At 42.8% G+C, this 20,143-nt stretch overlaps 1 protein-coding gene across 1 annotated transcript in view; it reads left to right on the forward strand.

The window, feature by feature from the left end:
* The first annotated feature begins 973 nt into the window (after nucleotides 1-973).
* The window catches only part of Nhs (NHS actin remodeling regulator), a 329,212-nt gene continuing 310,042 nt past the window's right edge, over nucleotides 974-20,143 (forward strand). Inside the window, 1 exon segment of the mRNA XM_034486366.2 lies at nucleotides 974-2,044. Within this exon segment, the coding sequence (XP_034342257.1) occupies nucleotides 1,486-2,044 (559 nt within the window). The 5' untranslated portion in view covers nucleotides 974-1,485.

A 20,143-nucleotide genomic window follows, 5' to 3' on the forward strand; every position in this document is an offset into this window, starting at 1 on the left:
AGGATGAAAGCTTGTATTTTATTAACAGTTCCCAAAGTCTTTTTAGGTTTTCGGCTGCAACGCTCTAAGCCTGCACACTTCTGCAATTGAAAAACATGTATGCCTTTTAAGAAATTATACCTTTTAGTTAACCAAGGGGAAAACTTTCCATTCTTCTGTGCGTCATCATCTCTCCCATGGGAAACTTAAAAAACATAGTGTTGGATTAACACAGTAGGGCGACAAGGAGGTAATCCGATTCATTTCACTTAATGTGCAATGAATTTTGCAAGTGACTTTCTGGGGGGTTTGCTCACTAGTAATTTGGGTCTCAGTCATGATGTTCTGTAGAAGGCGGCTCTCAAAGCAGACCAGAACAGGATACCAGAAAAATGGTATAAACAACTGTCTGGCCACTCTGGCCATGTGGGAATGCACCCATGCTGCGTCACCCTTCCCAGCTGTCTCTGTGAACGCGGCGCCTGGGGGCACTTTAAGGAGCAGCCCAGATTTCCCCTCTAAGAACCCAAAGACTTGACAGAGCTAGAAACGACTTGCTCCAACACGAATCAACAGCATCCCCAATACTTTCCTCCCTCTGAGCTGGCTACCAGCACCTCCACTCCAACTTGAGGACTCCCCGCCCCCACCACGTTCATAGTCTCAATTCTAACCTCTGAGACGTGTTTGAGAAAGTGCCGGAGGTGGAACGCACCAGGCGCGGTCCGGCCACCAGTGACTCCCAGCGGCCGCACAGGGCGCTGCGCCCCTCTCGCCCTGGCCTCCCCCGCCCAGCGTCCGCCCTGCCGCCCCCGCGCCGCCTCCTGAGCCAGGGCTGGAGGCGGATTCCTCTGTCCGGGTTTTCAGAGCGCCTTTCCGAAATCTCCTCCCCGCCCAGAAAGGGAGAGAGATCCCAGGCGCAATCGCTCCCCGGAGCGGCCGAGGGGCGCGCGGGGAGAGGCCTGCGCCGGGGTACTTTCAAACTGAGGCGCGCGCACACACTCACACCCACCCACCCACCCACCTATACGCACACACACACGCGGACACACATATACACACGCACGATCACACACACATTCACACACACACACACACACACACACACACACACACACACACACGCACACACGCCCATTTATACCGGCGGCGGCAGTGACCAGGGCGGCGGCAACGGGCTCAAGAGCGATGGAGCTGAGCCGGTTGACCCCGGTTGGGAGGAAGTGAGGAGGACCCAAGCACACCTCGAGATTTCTGTGCCCAGCGCTTGTCATCTTTCCTAGACAGCCGTGCTCCCCGGAGGAGGACAGGTCAGACTAAGCTGTGAAGGAGAGGGTGGGCAAGAGGAGGAGCCCAGGTGAGCAGAGGAGCCCTCAGCGTCTCTGGACTGCCCGGATCGCTCCTTGCCGGACTCCTGCCCTCTCCTTGCTCAGGTGGGCGCGCCAGGTCCCTAGCTCACAAGGGACGCTCAGAGGAGAACGGAAAGTCGCGGCCCGGCTGCGCGGGATGCCTTTCGCCAAGCGGATCGTGGAGCCGCAGTGGCTTTGCCGGCAGCGGCGCCCGGCGCCTGGCCCAGATGAGGACACGAGTGGAGGCAGCGTTGAGCCGCCGCCGCCTCTGCAGCCGCCTGGCCGGCGGGAAGAGGCCGAGGCACCGGAGCCAGATGAGCCTCCCCGTGTGCCCCCTGCGCCTCTCCCATTGCCGCCACCTCTGCCGCCGTCTTTGCCGGCGCCGGCCGAGCAGGATCAACAGACACCCGGTGAAGCGCGCGAGGCCGGGGAGGAGCGCGTGGCTGGGGTCCCGGAGGCAGCATCGGCCACAGGCGAGGCGTCCGAGGCTGCAACCGAGGCTGTGCTGCTCATGCTAGACCTGTGCGCGGTCAGCAACGCTGCGCTGGCCAGGGTCCTCCGGCAGCTCTCAGACGTGGCCCGGCACGCGTGCAGCCTCTTCCAGGAGCTCGAGAGCGACATCCAGCTTACTCACCGCCGTGTCTGGGCGCTGCAGGGCAAGCTTGGTAGCGTGCAGCGCGTCCTCAGCACCTTGGACCCGAAACAGGAGGCAGTGCGTGAGTACCAGCGCCGTCCATCCTCTAGGGTGCTAGGCTCCAGCGCCTCACCCTCTTTACTGTCCCCACTCGCCACAATCCCAGCCCCGAGGCGCCGTGCCTGCTGCAACTTGCACCTTACTCTTGCCTTCCCTCTCCTCTTCTGCCCCGAGATCCACCCCAGTCCTCCCGGGTTGAATAGCTGGGGTGGCCCCCTGACCGATGCAGGGATGTAGGCATGTAGGGCAGAAAGTTAAAAGGGCAGCTTCTGAACTCATAGACACCCCTGGCGTTGAGAACGGGCAGGTAGGAAACATTTACGGGGGGGGGGGGCAGGAGATAGAGAGAAGGTCTGTCATTTACCACTGGGATAAACATGCCTTTAATGTCCTTGGAAAGAAGGAGAGGGTGCAACTCCTGTAGCTTCCAGGAGCCCACCACCAGTTTGTACCTTTGGGGGTTTCAAAGTAGTGGGTGTCCTTTTAAGGTGTCTGTGGGAGACAAGGTGCTTTGTCACACTTGCTGTGGCCTCGGGTGCCCAGGACTGGTGCCTTTGGAAGGTGTGTGACCTAGTCCAGCATCATTGGCTGGCTGCCTAGAATGAACTCCACTGTGCTCTACTGAGAACCCTGGGACCAGGAAAGGCCTTGGTGAGGGACTGGAAGGAAGGAATTGCCTGGACCTTGGGGAGATAAAGGGGATCCCTGAGTGTTTTTTCTGTCCTGGGTTAGTTACCTAGGGCTCTTAATGAATGCCTCTTTGGACTGTCTTCTGAGCACCCCGCAGGCTCTTCTTCCTCCGTCTTAGTGCCTTGTTGCACAAATCCAGACTTAGGTGTGAGCCAGTCCAGCCAGTCAGGTTGCAGTGGGAGAGCAAGGAAGGAGATCTAGGAGACCTCTGGACATCTTTGCTGCACATTGACTTTACTCTTGCAACACCGTAGGCCTCCTGATAAGTAGTCTTGGTTAACTACTCTCTAAGGGGCATGCAGTCCTCCCACCTGGTGCATGGCCTCCCAAACCTGACACCCCAAATCTGGCAGCGACAGACACACTTAGAAAATGACCCAGGCTGTGGACAAGTGTGTGGGTCCTTTGGTTCCTAGTTCAGCTGAGATACTCTGAGGGAAGGTGATGTCAGCGGTTCTGACTTACATAAGAAGCCTTTTCTGTTGCTGCAGCAGCTGCTTTGGTGTGAGGTGGTCACTGAGTGAGCCAGACAGAGGAGCTTCAACAGCATGCTTCTCAGGGAGATTTCCCTGTACCTCTGTTGGGCAGCTTCTTGGCCTGTCCTGCAGGCCTGGGCATTCCATTCCCTCAACTCCTTCCTCCCTAGAAGAACCGTTTGAACCCCGCCCCAGGAATTCACTGCTTTTCTACAATAACAATAATAATAAGCATAATGAATAAATGATGTGCCCGATCAGTTTTCGCAGCTATAAAAGACCTGGAGTTGGGTTAATGAGTAGTTGTTTAAAAGGGCAATTCCGGGGATGAGTTCTGGAAAGAATTAGGATTGCCCTAGGCCAAATCGTATTTTACTTTTGGGACTGGAAATGAGTGCTTTAATTCTGCCTCCTTTTTACCCCAAACCACGCAGCAGGGACAGGCCCTTCACTTTCAACATCGCTGATATTTGGGTAGTTCTGTTGGAGTGGTGACTTCAAAAGAACTGGAGGGAAGTTCTGCAGACAGTTGAATGGTGCATACATTTTCCACGTGCACATGTGACACAGACAGACTTCTTAAACAAAATTTACACTGCCAAAGTAGAATGTATTCTCCTCAGCATCCTTCCTGTTAGTGGTGCCAGTGGGTAGTTACAAATCTTGACTTTAATAGCCTCTTCAAGTCATTTTCATCATTGGAGTATAAATGAATGGAAGATGGAGATAGGTGGGTCATTAGTGTGTTGGTGAATTTGGTGAATATATACTCTATTAATGTATATTTGTATGTGAATAAGTAAATAAAGATGGGACCACAGGAAAGGTCTTATAAAATAGATTGTCTAAAATACTTTTCTTTCTTCTAATTTGTTTTATTAATTATTATTGTGGATGTGCATGGTGATGGGTAAGGCACATGGAAGTCAGAGGACAACTTTGTGGAGTCATCTCTCTCCTAACACTATGTAGGTTCTAGGGATGAAACTCAGGTCACCCAGGCTTGCTCCTCAAGTGCCTTCATCCACTGAACCAAATGTCTTAATGTTTGGTATCCTGATTTCTCTCTCCTCTCATCCATTTAAAAGTAGGATGGTATTGTCCTTGCTTGGCTCATAACCTTCAGGAGTAAAGGCACACTAGTTTGCATCTTAGTTTGACTTTCCCAGAATTCAGAGCCCCAGACAAAGATTTCCATGCTAGTATTTTGAGGGTGGATCCCAGGAGTCACATGGAGTGAGTAGGAAAGTCAAACAGGAGGGATAGAAGCTGATAGTCATGAGACAGTGATTACCACAGACCCTTTTGAGTTAAACTAGCTGAAGACCTTTGACTCACATATCATCTCAGATGTGCTTTGCTTGGGGGAGGGGAGGGTGAAGAGATTGGAATCTCTGTACTGGTTCTCTCTTGCTAGAAGGAAAGTAGCACCTGAGCAAGAATTATCTGGCTTCTAGAGCCAGCCCCAGTTTACGATTAGCGTGCACCTGGGAGTCACATAGATAGGAGAAGCCTGAGGCGTACACATGAGCGTCTGCAGGGGTTCTCTTGAGAGGGCAGAAGGGCTGATTAGACCCTACTGGTATCAACTACATTATGAATCTCCCTTTAAGCCTGCTCCAGCCTGGGAGTATTTTCAAAGGGAGAAGATTTCCTCCCCTTGGTTGTCTGTGCCTCTATACCCCCATTTAGTTTTCCTACCCAGATCACCATGCCTCACACTCTTCCTGTTCTCTCCTGAGAGAACTGCTTCCTGTTGCCCTGACTCATGGTAGGGAACATTTTGATGAATGGCCTGATCTGATATACATTTCACGGAAGTCACCTTTGAGGCAAGTTTGTGCTGGTAAGATAGTGCAACTAGTCCTGAGGACTAGAAATAAAGAAGTGGTCAGATCTAAATTCATTTTGGAAATATAACTGATAGGACTTACCAAGTAGATTGGGCACAGGGTATGAGAGAAAGTCATTTAGATGTCAGACTTGTAGTTTCCTTTGCTTAGATAATTCATAGAGGGTGATGACATTTACAGAAACACAGAAGGCTACTACTGGGAGAGTGGACATTTTATTCTGAAGTGAATGCAATCTATAGTTTTCTATTTGAAGCCTATTAAGTTTGAGGTGTCTGGTGAGTGTTGAAAGTGCTGAGTTAGATGTGTGAGTTGAGATCGTAAGAGAAAGGCCCAAGCTGGAGATGAAGATGTGAGACAGAAAGATAAAAGAAGGCATGTGAAGCCCTGAGACTAGGGACAAAGGAGACACTAGGGAAAAGGAGAGTGGTACTTGCAGAAAGGTACTAATTGTTAGGGATGCTTGAATTTCACAGAAGGGAGGAAATTAGTACTAGAGCCCAAGGGAGCCAAACTTTGAGTTTCATAGGAAAAAAGGAAGAATTAAAATGAACAATTAGTCTAGAAAAATTGGATATGGTGGTTCTCAGAGGTGTAAATTGTAGCCCTTGGGAAGCAGAGGCAGGAAATCTTGAGTATGGACTACACACACACACACACACACACACACACACACACAGAGAGAGAGAGAGAGAGAGAGAGAGAGAGAGAGAGAGAGAGACAGAGAGAGACAGAGACAGAGACAGAGACAGAGACAAAGAGAGACAGAGAGACGCACAGATCCTGCTTCAAAAAAGCAAGCAAAACATCAGTAAGTGCTACATCTAAATCAGTGGTAGAACATATGTTTAGCGTGTGCAAAGCCCTGGGTTTGGTGTCAGTGCTGAGGAATAAAAATCTAGACTACAAATCAGGCCAAGGTGATACGGTGGTAGCAAGAAGAAGGTATTAAAACAGTGTGTGTGTTGCGGGGGAGCAAAATACATGCTTAGCATGTGTATAAGTGGGTAGAGATAGAACCGGATGAGTGGAAGAGGAAACGGCAGTGACTGATGACTCTTGTAAGGAGTTCTGCTTTGAAGGGAAATATAGACCTGGAGCAGAGGGCAGTATCGAAGGAAAACTTCTAAGGGATCAACATATTGTGCATGCTTGGTTTTCCAAGAACAGGAGGAAATTGGTGCAGGGAAGGAACTCTGAACAGTTATGAAGTCTGAGATGCAGTGATGGGGTAAGATTAAAAATACCATTTGAAGGGAAAGTGACAGATCCAGGCAGAGGCAGGTGAGCTGGTGGACTGACAGAGGTGGAGGTGGAGCTGGGTGTTTCCCCTCGCCATTTAAAAAAATGACATCTATTTTCTCCATGAGGTAAGTGGTGAGCTCATCAGCTGAGAGGGTGTTGGCAACCCAAGGAGAGGAGGTAAGGTGTTAATAAGCTGTCTCAGGGGACCATGGATGCAGTAAGAAAGTGTAGTGGGATTAGTTGGCTGTGTGGAGAGCCTTCTGAGATTTATGGTCATAAACTTGAAGCAAGTCCAGCTTTTCAGTCACTAACACCTGAGGCTTTGGAATTACTTCATGGGACTCCATGCCAAACTGTTCAGCCTTAGACATTTCTGGTTGTTGGCCTTTTTGGATACTGCTATTAACATTTAGTTACTACTGAGTTTTTAGGTAAAATTTGCACTGCTGCGTGACATACCTGTGTTTTAAAAGAGGCATGCAGCTTCTAAGTGTGCGTGTTGGTGAATTTTCACGAAATAGGTAACTCAAGGAAAAACTACTCAGCTCGAGAGACAAAAACATTGCTGTGCTCTCTACCGGTCACTGACCATCTCCCCAGGGACTCTCTGTAGGTGTGCACACATACACCTTTTACTGTCTACATTATTCATCCAGCGTTACACTGGTAAGGGTCTTCCATGTTGTTTGCATATATAATAGATTGTTCATTGTCATTGCCGAGTGAAATTGTGGATATCTACCATAATTTGATGATTCATTCTCTTGATGATGGACATTTGTCTTAATTTTAACACTATCATGAATGGTTTTTGTTTGTTTGTTTGTTTTTTGGGGTTTTTTTGTTGTCTTTTTGCTATATGCCTTCTGTATTTTTAGTTTTTGAAACAAGGAATCATATACCCTAGGCTAGCCTGGAACTCTGTGCAGCTGAGGATGACTTGAATTTCCTGAACCTTCTCTCACTCCACCTCTGCAGCTGGGATTAAAGCTACTACTACACCTGGCTTTATGCAATGCCAGGATCAATCCCAGGGTTTAGTTCCTGCTAGGCAAGCACTCTACCAACTGAGTTATTTCTCCAGCCACTTTACATGCCCTTTGGTGAACATATTTATATCCCACTGGTTGGTATGCATTTAAAAGTGGAATTGCTGGTTCAAGGAGTGATACACTTGCCTTTTAATATGTGCCACCTGACAGTTTTTCTAGCTGCTTGTATCACTTTACACTCCCAGGAGTTCCAGTTGCTCTGCATCCTCAGGAGCACTGATTTTTTTTTTTTTTTTAAATAACAGCTACACTGACAATAAGTGTGATAAAACTGAATAGTAATTCTACGTTGCATTTTGAATAGCTTGGGAAATGAACTTTGCTTGTGTTTAAAATCCAATTTGGACCTCCCTTTTTCTGAATTGCCAGTTCAAGACCTTTCCTCGCCCTCCACTCATTTTATTTTCTTTTACTCCATTTTAAATAAAGTTGTTTGGTTCCTCTTTCTTACTGTCTTTTGTGAATATTTTTAAGTGTATTTTGTGAACGAGTCACTGATCATTTCTACGTACTACAAAACGTCATCTCTTCTAGGGGCTTGCATTTGATGTTCTTAGTGTTATAATTTGATGAGCAGAAGTTTGTGGGTTTTTTTTGTTGTCCAGTTTATCAAGGTTTTTTTCCTTTGTAGCAAGCTTCTTGTTTCTCTTTTGTTTATTCTTAAACTAATTCTTCATGGACCCTTGGACCATGAAGAAATTCTCCTGAATTCTAAAGTTTATTTTGCCTTGGCGGTTTAGACATATTATTCATATAGTATGGATTTTTGTTTGTTTGTTTGTTTGATACATAGTCTCTCTATATAGGTAGTCCTTGCTGTCCTGGAACTTGCTATGTAGAATAGGCTGGCCTCTAACTCACAGAGAGTTCTCCCTGCTTCACCCTCCAGAGTGCTGAGATTAAAGGCACATGCCACCACACCTGTCTTGGAATGTATTTTTATAAACGGTGTGAGGCAGGAGACAAGATTGTTTTCTGCATATAGATGCATAGTTATTATTCTAAACTTACCATTATTTGTTTGTGACCATGTGTGCATGGGTGCCTCAGAGTACACATGAAGCTCAGAGGACAATTTGCAGTCCTCTTCTTCCACCATGTGAGGATCTTGCATGAAACTCAGGCCATCAGGCTTGGCAGCAAGCACCTTTACCTTCTGAGCTATATCACTGGCTCTCAGTCTATTTTTTAGCTATCAGTTCTGAGTCTTGCTATTCGTCAGCCTCTGCTCTAAGTACTCTGCATGCATTATCTTATTTAATCTCCATACCTCTCCTACAAAAGGCGTCTTACTGCATACTCTGCCTGAGACATTCTTGGTTTAGCAAGTGGAACAGGTTTTCCCTTCCATATAGGGAAAGAAAGCCAGAAGGGCCATCCAGTTAATGTCCCAGAGGCATCAATTAAAAAAAAAAAAGACTCCAGGTGTAGCTTCCTTGCTCGTTGAATGGGAGAAGCCTCCAGCATGTTCCATACTGTTCCCAAGTAGAACTGAGCAATAGTTACCCATAGTTATTATTGGCTACTCTTTCTCTCCATTATCACTTTCTCACTTCTGTATCTTCAATTAAAACTACTTGGTTGAGAAGTATCTCAGGAAGCCTAGACCAGGACAATCTGCTGGATCCTTTTCTCTTTGTAGTGTGAGAGACTGAACTCAAAGCCTCACCCATGTATCACTGTGCATCATTCTGGGCTAAATCTGTTGGATCTTTAAATGACAAGGGCAAACTTTAGGGCTGGTGCATTTCATCTTTTTACCTTTAAATATTATATACAGAATTATAGATTAGATACATCTCTGGTCCTTGCTAGAATGTTCTGCAATGGGTCTGGAAATAGCTACTATTACTAGTGACTGTACCACAGTTGGAAGCTATTGGGATGGGAGTTCTGTAGTGCTTTGGCAGTGAGAAGGAGCAGAGAAGAAACTCAAGTCTATGTGGACAAAGCATATTCCAATGGTTCCTCAACCAGCCAGCCTCTGAATATGCTGGTTATGGCCATGTGGAATGGGTCAATGATGTTCCTAGGACAGTGGTTCTCAACCTGCAGCTCAACACTCCATTGAGGATCACATATCAGATATCCTGAATATCAAATCTTTACATTAAGATTCATAACAGTAGCAAAATTATAGTTATGAAGTAGCAAAATAAATTATGGTTGGGAGTCACCACAACATCAGGGGCTGCATTAAAAGGTCTCAGCATTAGGGAGGTTGAGAACCACTGTCCTAGGATATCTAGACTCCCTATTTAAGAAGCATGGTTTCAGTCAGAGAAGATATGGAAATTGCTAAATCCTGAAAGAGCTAGAGAAGTTAATACAATTTGGGGGAGGAATTATTCGGGATTGGTGTGGTAGCACTAATCATGAGTTTGTTATGATAATGTTTTTCTTCTCATTCTGTCTATCCTACCTCATTCTAATCCTCTTTAGCTGGTCTACTGTGTCTTCTTGTGTCTTCTTATTAGCTGTGGTTAAGTTTCCTTTCTTCCTGTCTCTGCTAAGTAAGTTTCTCTGAGGCAATGAGAGTTCCCAACTGCTCCATTCAAAGCTGCTTTTAAACCTGTCACAGAATGATGGAGAAGATGACAATTTCTCAAAGGTTAAAAAGTTCATGGCTGTAATTTCCTAATAACCACTAAACAACACAACAACACATTTTCCATTGTACTGGGTTGGACATTTTTGGTTTGCTTTGGAGACAATGTCTGTCTACATAGCCCTGGCTGTTCTAGAATTAATTCACTTAAGTAGACAAGGCTGGCCTTGAACTCAGAATTCTGCCTGCTTTTATATCCTTTGCTAGCTTATATTGTTTACTGGGATAGAGTTTTATGTAGTTTAGTTTGGTTTCAAACTCTCCATGATTCAGAGGAGAATGACCTTGAATTCCTAATCGTCTTGAATCTGTTGCTGGGGTGCTAGTGTGACAGGTGTGTACCACCATACCAGACCCTGGGCTCAGTTTTTAAATAAAAATTGCTGAACTATTTTATTTAGGAAATATTTGGGATTCTGATGGACTGATAGGTAGAAAAAAATTGAAGAGGCCTTTTCTGAGTATGTCAGAAGTGAAGTGAAACAACCATGCAGGCTGTCTAAAATGTCTTCAATCTTAGAGCTTTTAATTTACCTTAATCACTGGTGACATATGAAGTCACCCTGTTGTCTTACATTATCCCATCAGTCATGAGGACTGACCTTTTGAAGTTCTAGAATCAGTGAGAATTTTAAACAAGAGTTAGAATTTTGGGTTGCTGCTTAATTTTGCTTTAATTTCCTTTAATACCAGTAAAAAAAAATCATGGGGCAAGGCTGGAAAGAGATCTCAGTGGGTTGAGTGCTCACCATGCAAGCCAGAGGACCCAAATTCAATCCCTAGAACCCATATAAAAGGCTGAGTATGACGGCATATGATTATGAGCTTAGCATTAGGATGGTATAGATAGGAGCCAACCAGCCTACCTTATTATGTGAGTTTCAGTCCTATGAGAGAAACCGTCTCAATAGAACAAAATGATGCCTCTTGAAGAACCACACCTGAGCTTGACCTCTGGCCTCCACACACATGCTGATACTTGTATTTACACATACACACATATGCATACATGCACACATACCTCAGTACCCACACAAATACACACACACATGATAAACACACAAAAAATCATGGAACTCAACGTTTTGTCTACCATTCTACTTATTATAACAAGGGTGTGACTAGCACAAAGTAAAAACCAGGAAACTTATTGAACATGATTTTTGCATCAATAATTCTTTATGAACTATATCAAAATAAAATTAATGAGGTTGGCATGAGTTTTGAATGTAAGAACTTCATGCTAGGTTTGAAATTTTTTGAAACAACATTTCAATTAGTACTCCACTGGACTGTAAGTCCAAAGTGCAGAGACCCTGTGTAGTACATCTTTATGAACAACTAAGACAGACATGGTCAGTTTCTGTCTCTCCTTTAATGTTCATCTCTCAGTCATTAATGAGAATGTGGAGGTTTAAGTTTACTAAGCAAATTATCTGTAGATGTGGGCATCTAAATTCTGAAAAATTACTTAATTGCTAAGTGTCTAAGGTCCTCAAAGAGAAATAAGCCAAGAGTAAACAACTTGCCAGACATGGTGGAACATGTCTGTAATCCAGCTTTCAGGAGGCTGAGGCTGGAAGATCACATTTTTTTTTTTTTTGTAATGATAGCTTTTTGTCCTAGTTTTGGTACTGAAGCTGTGTAGCATCTACTTTTAATCTATTTTCCAGTCTCTTGAAGTAGCTGTAGGTTCATTGCTATGGTTTGTCCTAAACGTTCTTCATCTCAGGTTAGATAACTTCAGTTACTTACTTAGATCTCCCAGTGAAGTTTTCTAGTCCTGTTTCCTGGTTGCCATCTGTCACAGGCACAAAATGTGATGAAACAAATTTCTTCTATTTCTATGACTGTCATACAAGGACTAAGATGGCCTTTATTTTAGCCATCACATGGTGCTGTTGATTAATTATTGCTCTTATGCCCCAGTAAATTCCCTTCTTTATGGTGGTAGATTTTTAAACGAGATTTCCTTGGTTTTATATATATATATATATATATATATATATATATATATATATATATTTGATATTTTGAACTTAAATTTTGTGATACTGTTCTGTTGTCGTTGTTAAACTGAATCTTGCTTGCTTTGCTCTTTCATTTCCAATCAGTGGTGATGGTTTAATATCTTGATTCAATGCGTCAGCTACTGCCCACAGCAGTTTATTCTTTGCAGACACTATAAACATAGTTCTATGACATCACCCACATCTCTGATAAAATTATTGCTCAGATAGACTCATGACCAGAGCTCACTGGCAGGCAGTACTAGCAATGTCCTTCTAAGTTGACATCTATTAATCAACATTCCTCGGGTACCATTGTTACAGAAGCCACAAATGTACCCCCTGCCCCTGCTTTCCATTCTGACCACATTTCTCCACCCTGCCCATGAGATCTATCATTATCAGCAACTGTCAAATGGTTTGCTGAAATCAAGATACCATATGTCTATAGTATTCCTTTGATCTCCTGGTCTAATAGCCCTATTCAAAAAGGAAATAAGGTTAATATGGCTGAAATTGGACCTATTAATAGCAATCAGAAGGGCCATTTTCATTTTTTGTGTATAGTAGATAAATAGTTTGTTTTGACAAACCAGCGTTGTCATCTTGGCTATGAAATGACAGCATTGTAAGACTGCAAGGGGACTAATGAGGAACTGCAGCTTATTTCTCAGGCTCAAGAGTACCTTGTTTGTGAAAAGCCGAGCATTACAATTTGGTCTCTTCCTTTCTTTCAGGGTGCTTGATGAGGGCCTTATGTCCTTGTTCTTTGTTTCCTAAGACAATGTTGAGAATTCAGGACCCTTGGAGTATCCTTAAGCTCAGTTTGAGGGAGGCTGGTGAGTGTCTGGTGAGCCAGGAAAGTGGGAACCTTTGTGGTGAGGAGTATGGATGGATTCTGAAGTGGGACTATGCAGGTTCTGACACTGTTCCTACTGTCTCAGTATAGAAGGACTTTCCATCTGCTGTGGAGTGGAGATAACAGTGGAGACTGCATCGTTTTATTGAGAGATGTTAAAACGAGTATTGAGAACTGTGCCTGGTGGATCAGCTCTTTTGTTGATGATAGTACAACTGCATCAGACAGAGTAGAAAGTATATATCACTCTTCCCAAGTAGGCAGAAGCCTTTGAATATGTGAAATACAAGGTCAGGAGAAGGATGTCGCTGGCTGATCAGGTGATTCTGATTCTCGGTGTGGCCAGATAGAAATTCAGTTTTTTTTTTTTAAGTGGCCTTTTTTTTTTTTTGTTATTTGTATAGACATGCTAAAAATCATGATTATCTTATCATCCACTTTCATTCATTTGCTATACATCAGACACTATTTTAGACACTTATGTCTGATAAGCAAACAAAAAGCAACTATAAGCCTGTGTTCCAAAGGAGAGAGATAAATGCAAACGAGCAGTGTATATGAGGGAATTTTAAAGCCTGTTAGAGGGCGTTGAAGGAGAACAATCAACTGTGTGGGGCTAGGACGATCAGTCATGTTCAGTAGGGTATTCTGGTGGGCCTCACTGAAGAAGCTTCATCTGAGCAAATATTGGAAAAGAGGTACAGGAGTTAATTATGCACATTGATGGAGAAAGATTCTGTTGGCAAAGAAAAACCATAGCGTGCACAAAGCCCTGAGGTAAACACAAGTCATGCATGATTCAATGATGACAGGGAGGCAAGGAAGTCAGAGAGGTGGATTTAGAAGAGATGGGGAGGGGAGTGAGAGGAGACTGGCCTGGTGAGATGGAGAGAGATAGCATAGAGTCTGGTAGGCCTTTGCAATGACAGAGACATTTTTGTTCATAAGCCTTTTGTTCTGAGTGTAGTGGCAATCCTTAAAGGCTTTTAAGGCAGGAGCAATGTGACTAACTTAGACTTGAAAAGAATCATGTGGGTTATTGTATGGAGAGACTTTTAAGAGACAGGGAGAGTAGCATCAGGGAAACTAAATAGGTGGGTGACAGCAGTAATCTGGGTAAGAGCAGGGAGTGGTTTCATGAAAGCACTGAAAAGCGTTTGGATCCACTGTAGAGCTATTGGCACTTTTGCTTCATGGGTAGGACTGGGCAATCCAACCCATACAGAAAGGCAGAAATAGAAAAGGAGAGGAAGGCCCTCTTCTCTTCCTTTATGAGACTCACTCTCCAGGAACCCATGTTCTTTCAAGGAGAGTAGATTCTCACATAGAGGTCCAATGTGGTTCATAAAGTCAGTGCTCTGGGGAAGTAGGCACTTCTCCTAGAGTTCTGTTGAATAATATTAGTAGTTGTCTTGAAAAAAAAAAGGAAGTTGTTTTAATGAATATGTCCTATAAAAGATGCTTTTTGTTAAAATAGAATTCCATTACTTCCACCCCTCCTTTTCCTTCCTCCAGCCCCTCCAAACTACCCTTCCTCAAACTCTTTCCATGCCTTCCACTCCCATGTTGATAGCCTTTGTCTTTAATTATTATTGTTATGTATGTATATATAAATGTATTTATAGACATATATGTATAGAAGTATATATGCACATATGCTCTGCTGAGTCTATTTTTGTTGTTTATGTGTATATGGTTTCAAGCCGACCTTCTGCACTGGACAACCAATATGGGGGCTCATTGCTGGGAGAGGCTAATCCTCCTCCAAATTGTCATTAGTTGCCTGTAGTTATTTGTCTAGGGTGAGACCACTTGGTATAAGTTATAAGCAGTAATATGTACCTATCTCAAATGTGAAATGATGACTTTTAACTGCTATTAATAAATCTAATTTTGTATCACAATTAGACAAAGACCATTCTCCTCATACAGGTTCTTAATATTTCTTTGATATAGAAAAGAAGGGTTGGAAGTTAGCTGGCCTGGCATATAATTCTAACTGTGGATGCCATGTGAATTTGGCCACAGGGGGAAAAATCACTCCATAGAATCTTCTGCGGTCTCAAGAAGGTTCAGACTTCCAAGATGAAATGCAGCAGTGGTCTTTCCTTGCTTTTGGTCTGAGGCTTTTTATATGATATCTTGCCGCTGGATTTTATGAAGAAGCAGAACTTGCTTCAAACACGGGTAAGAACCTGGCTTCAGAGGCCTGAAGAATAACTTAGAACTGAGATTGTTTTTAAGATAAAGCTAAAAAAAATTTTTCAAAAAACGTTAAAAAGATCTCTTGCTTTTGACCCATTTTTCAAGCTGCAAAAATTTACTGGTTTGTAACTGCACTTTTAAGCTTATTCCAATGTTCTCAACTCTTACCGAGGGCGAGAAAAGGCGTTTAGAATCTGATGACTCTATTTAAACACATTTGGATTTATTCTATAGATCAGTTACTCTTTTTTGCTGCTGCTGCTGCTGCTGCTGCTGTTGCTGCTGTTGTTGTTCATGCCAGACATCTGAGAGAGGAGAGCTAATAACTATGAGAGCAGATGACAGCCACTGAAACATACTGTTCCTAAGAATACAGTCTCAATATTTACATTTTTCTCCAGCCTGCATGTGGACTCTGTTCCTCGAGCCTGTATTTATAGTTTAGTAATGGAACTAAAGCTGTATTTCCACTTTTAATCTGGCACCTGAATTCTGCCATTTCAGCCCACCCCTTGGCCACCCCTTTGCAAGATGGTGCATGTTTATTGAGCATTTGAGTCTAGAGATTAAGTGAGAGGAGGAAGAGCTGTGGGAGTAAATAACACAGAAAACCCTTTGAGATGACGTCAAGGGAATTTTTTTGGTTGTTGTTTTACCAACATGAGAAAATGAGTTTTGAAGTTTGTGATAATGTGTTTGTGGGTTGAGGGGGACAGGTGGCAAACTAAGATGGGATTTGGAGAGAGGGGGACCTGGAGTGTTTCCAAAGAATACTATTTGAGTTAAATACCTTTGGTGTGAGAGCAGAGAAATGTTGGGGCCCTATCAGGTATCAGATATCACCTAGTGCTCATCTGGCAAAATTTTAGATTTTGCTAATTAAAACTAATCCAACTGTATAAAGAAAAAAATGTATTGCATAATTTTGTCTCTTGTGTGGCTTTAATTTAACCCTTTGTTTTATGTTCTCTAACATCTCTCTTAAGCTGTTTATACAGTGGAAAGTGATAATGAGAGGAGGGTTCACCTACACAGACATTTCAGGAGAAACAATGAAGGGAGCAGGTTATTTATATTATTGTCCTGTAAATGTAAGTTTAAAGTACTTTTTAGGTTTTCTTAATTAATCTAGTAAGGCAGTGGTTTAATGAACGTTTAATATGAGTGGAAAATTTAAAAACAAAACAAAAATCTATATGAAGTACCTTTATTTACTTCTCAACATAGGCTTGTTTTTCTTTCCAAGTTGCTCTGTGTGTGTGTATGTGTATGTGTGTGTGTGTGTGAGAGAGAGAGAGAGGTGGGTGGAGAGAGGGAGAGAGAGAGAGAGAGAGAGAGAGAGAGAGAGAGAGAGAGAGAGAGAGGAGGAAGATGTGGTGTGTCCTGATCAGCCTCAGTGAATCAAACCTTACAATATGTGAAACTTAGGTTTAATATTGGTTCGCAGGAGCTGTAGAATTTGTTTGCTGCTCTAAGCTAAGTATTCAGGTTGGATGCCCAGCACAATTTCTTGTAGCTCCAGAGGATCTGACACCCTCTTTTGACTTCTATGGACTCTTACAAGCACATGGTGCTCCTACATATACTCAGGTATAAACACACACACACACACACACACACACACACACACACACAATTACACATGTATAGGTTTCCTGAGGGACTGGGATTTTTTATCAGGATTACATGCTTGTATCCTATTCTGGATTATCTTTGATTCTTGTAGTGTCAGCACTTACCAGCTGAGTGGTCTTGGACTTAATCTGTGTGCTTCAATTTCCTAACTGGTGAAATGGGGACAGTAATAATATTGATCTCATAGAGTGTGAAAATGTAGTGAATTAACCCATGGGTGGTGCTAGCAGTTGTGGTATACACATTATATACATGGAAAGGGTTAATGTGTTTATGCTACAGGTGGCATGATTTTTATAGATTTATTATTATTATTATTATCAAGGAACTTGGGAAAAGGAAGTAGACATAGAAATTGATAAAACCTAGCTCCTCTGTGTCTCCTCAGCTAGTATACATATTCTGATTCTGGTCAACTGGATATGTGGAGAAAATGGGGATTAAAAATGCTATGCCCTTGTTTGGCTTGGCTAGTGAAACTCTTGTCTTGCCTTTTGTGTGGCACTTAGAAGAACAATTTATCTGGCTGCCATTATGCACTCATTCTCAGCAAATGTGTTTTTGGTCATGGCCACAAGGAGGTTAGGGTGTGGATGTGTAACATTTTTGATACAGTACAGGGTGCAGATATCCATGTTTTCTGTCTGAATCTTCTCCCATAATGCCCTGTCCTTTCTCCTCTATAATCCAGTTTCAGGCATGAGAGGTTGTAGAGATGGGAGAACATAGGTCTGGTATGTTAGGGAAAGGCTAGGTGTTCACTTTTTCTATTTTCTTCTTGGGTACACAAGTAGGTGTGATTATGTAACAGATCCAATAAAATGTAGGAAAACCACCGCTTCACATCTGAAAGGATCATATAAAAAGCCTATAAACAATACCTGGACTTCCATTATTGCTTTGACTGGCTTTGGAATCACATAGCATTCTATTTTCATATCTAGATTTTTCTCTTATGATTATATTTGACAATCCATTTATATTGTTGCATGTAGTTGTAGTTTATTTATTATCTTCACTATATTTCTTTATGTGACTAGAACATGATTTATTTGCCCATTTGCAGGAGAATTATCAGAGAATGCTGAGGCCTTAAGATATGCTGGATCTACCACTCAGAAAGACCTTGGTCTCTCTACCACTGCATAAAAAGCTGTCAGCCCTGATTAGATTTGGGGGGAGAGAGAAGTAAACTTTCATTTCGAGATTTAAGAGACATTTGTCACAATAGTTAGCTGACCCTAACCAACATAAGAAACCATTTATCAGTTTTCTTGAAAAGACACAAATGGCAAAATTGCAGCTATGTATCTGGTGGGTTTTGTCCCCCTTGAATAAAACAAGCACTAAACAGTTGGGCATTCTTTTTTTTTTCCTCACAGACATAAAGAGAGCTTGCATGTGACAAGAAGCTATGTGAAAGCTTTCCTTGAGCAAGCATGTGGAAATAAAGATCTTTAGCAGAGTTCCTGTTTCTAGAGAAAAGTTGCTAGAGAATTCTTTGGATTGCGATAAAAAACAAGAGACTTTCTTTTATTCCCTCCCCCTCTCTTTCTCTTTCTTCTTTCCTCCCCTCTCCCATCCCTATATAAACATACCTATAAAAATGTATACAAATTGCAAGTATAGGGTTCCATGAGTTTTTGTAAAGTGGATGTACCTCTGAAACTATCATCTAGAAGAAGAAGGGGTGCATCTGCAGCTCTCTAGAAATCTTGCCAATTTTCCTTTCTAGTCATAGGTAGCCATTATCCTGACTTTCGATAGAAATCATTGCTTTGACCTGGTTTGGAATCATGTAGTATGCTATTTGCACTTCTGGATTTCTCCCTCATGATTATATTTGATGATCTATTTATATTGTTGCCTGTAGTTGTAGTCCACTTATTATCTTCACTATAACCTTCTATGTGAATATTATATGATTTATCTACTCATTCTACCTTTTGGATATTATCTATCTTGGGCTATTTAGAATAATGGTGCTGTGAACATATTAATTCTCATCTTTTAATGAATATACATGCACATTTTTTGTTGGGTTAAAAACTTTCCAATCTGCATTTTATAGAGTGTTCTCCTTGTCTCAGATAGATATTTCAAGGTTGTGACAGTGACTATTCTTGCTGTCTCTCCACTTTCTGATCTGGGTCCAGCAAAAACCTTTTATGTAATATAAAAAATATTTATATGTAATATAAAAATATATCTAGTTTTATGTAATATAAAATATTATCACCGATCATTAATGGGAAATTTGGGTGTCTAAAATGGAGGAAACCCAATTGACTTGAAAGCCTCTCCCATTCTTCTTCTAGGCTCTTTGCTTCACAGATGGGGGGCTTCTTGCACACTGCACATAATTGGACCTTGACACAAATCTTTATGACACTGTTCAGCTCTTCTGTGAGAAGGAGAATCTTCTGGATTTTCAGAATGCTTCACTTCCTTGGGGAGGAGTGGAGGAAGCAGAATGATGAGCTCTGTGATTACTGGGCTGGGTTTGGATCTGACATTGCCTTCTCTAAAGCCCTGGGGACCAAGACAGTCAAGGTGTGATATAAAATCCAGGCAAATAGTACCTTTCCTCAGAAGGGCAAGAGGCAAAGTAGAGTGCTGGGGATGGAACATGGCTTGTGCCCACCAATGGAGAGTTTATTCCTTTGGCTCTGCCTTCAGAATCTTGAGTTTCTGATCCAAAGGTAGCAATCCCACCTTAGATGTGGCTTTATGGGTTGGGGGGGGGGACTTAGAAAGTCTCAAGGAAATTCTCAGATCTCCCCTACTGGACTCTTTTTCTAACTTCCAAATATATGCTGAGTTACTGAAGTTCTTGGCTCACTGAGTGCTGTAGCATTCCTACTCCTCCAGGCCTGATCCCACAGGCTCCCTTGCTGTTTGCTTTAGAATGTCCCACATTAGAAAATTAAAGGGTGAGATTTTTAGTCCGAGCTTTCTCCTCCAATCATATCAGCAATACTTGAAACAAGGGGCCAACAGCACACCCATAGCTGCCTTGTGTTTAGAGTGGATGTTTAGTTCACATCAGGTGTAAGAAGGGTGAAGCCTTCACAGTAGAGCCTGAAAAAGGGTTGTGAGAGGCCACCAGGGGACCTTGTTGCTGAATGTTGCACAGCTTTGAAAGTGGGCTTTTGTGATAAACTTGAACATAGTGTTAAACTTTCCTGTAAGTGTTTCATTCCTTTTCCTAACTAGAGGGTAGGTAAGCTGATTTTTTTTCCATGAGAGAACTGCTTTGAATCCTTAACCCAAATTTTCTTCAAATCTTGAGGTGACTATGCAATTGGCCTTTGCCTTTTGCAAACTGTTGGGACCTAGTGAGAGTGCCTGTGAAGTCAAAAGTTAGACAGAGGATACTGGGTGCTTTTCTTCATTTGTCAGGTGTGCAATTCTTCAGGTGTGCAATGCAAAAGAGTTTTATACAGAGTTAGAGACCTTTGAAAGTCTGGATATACCATGGGGGCCTGG

This window comes from Arvicanthis niloticus, chromosome X (genome assembly GCF_011762505.2).
Source record: "Arvicanthis niloticus isolate mArvNil1 chromosome X, mArvNil1.pat.X, whole genome shotgun sequence".
Taxonomy (NCBI): domain Eukaryota; kingdom Metazoa; phylum Chordata; class Mammalia; order Rodentia; family Muridae; genus Arvicanthis; species Arvicanthis niloticus.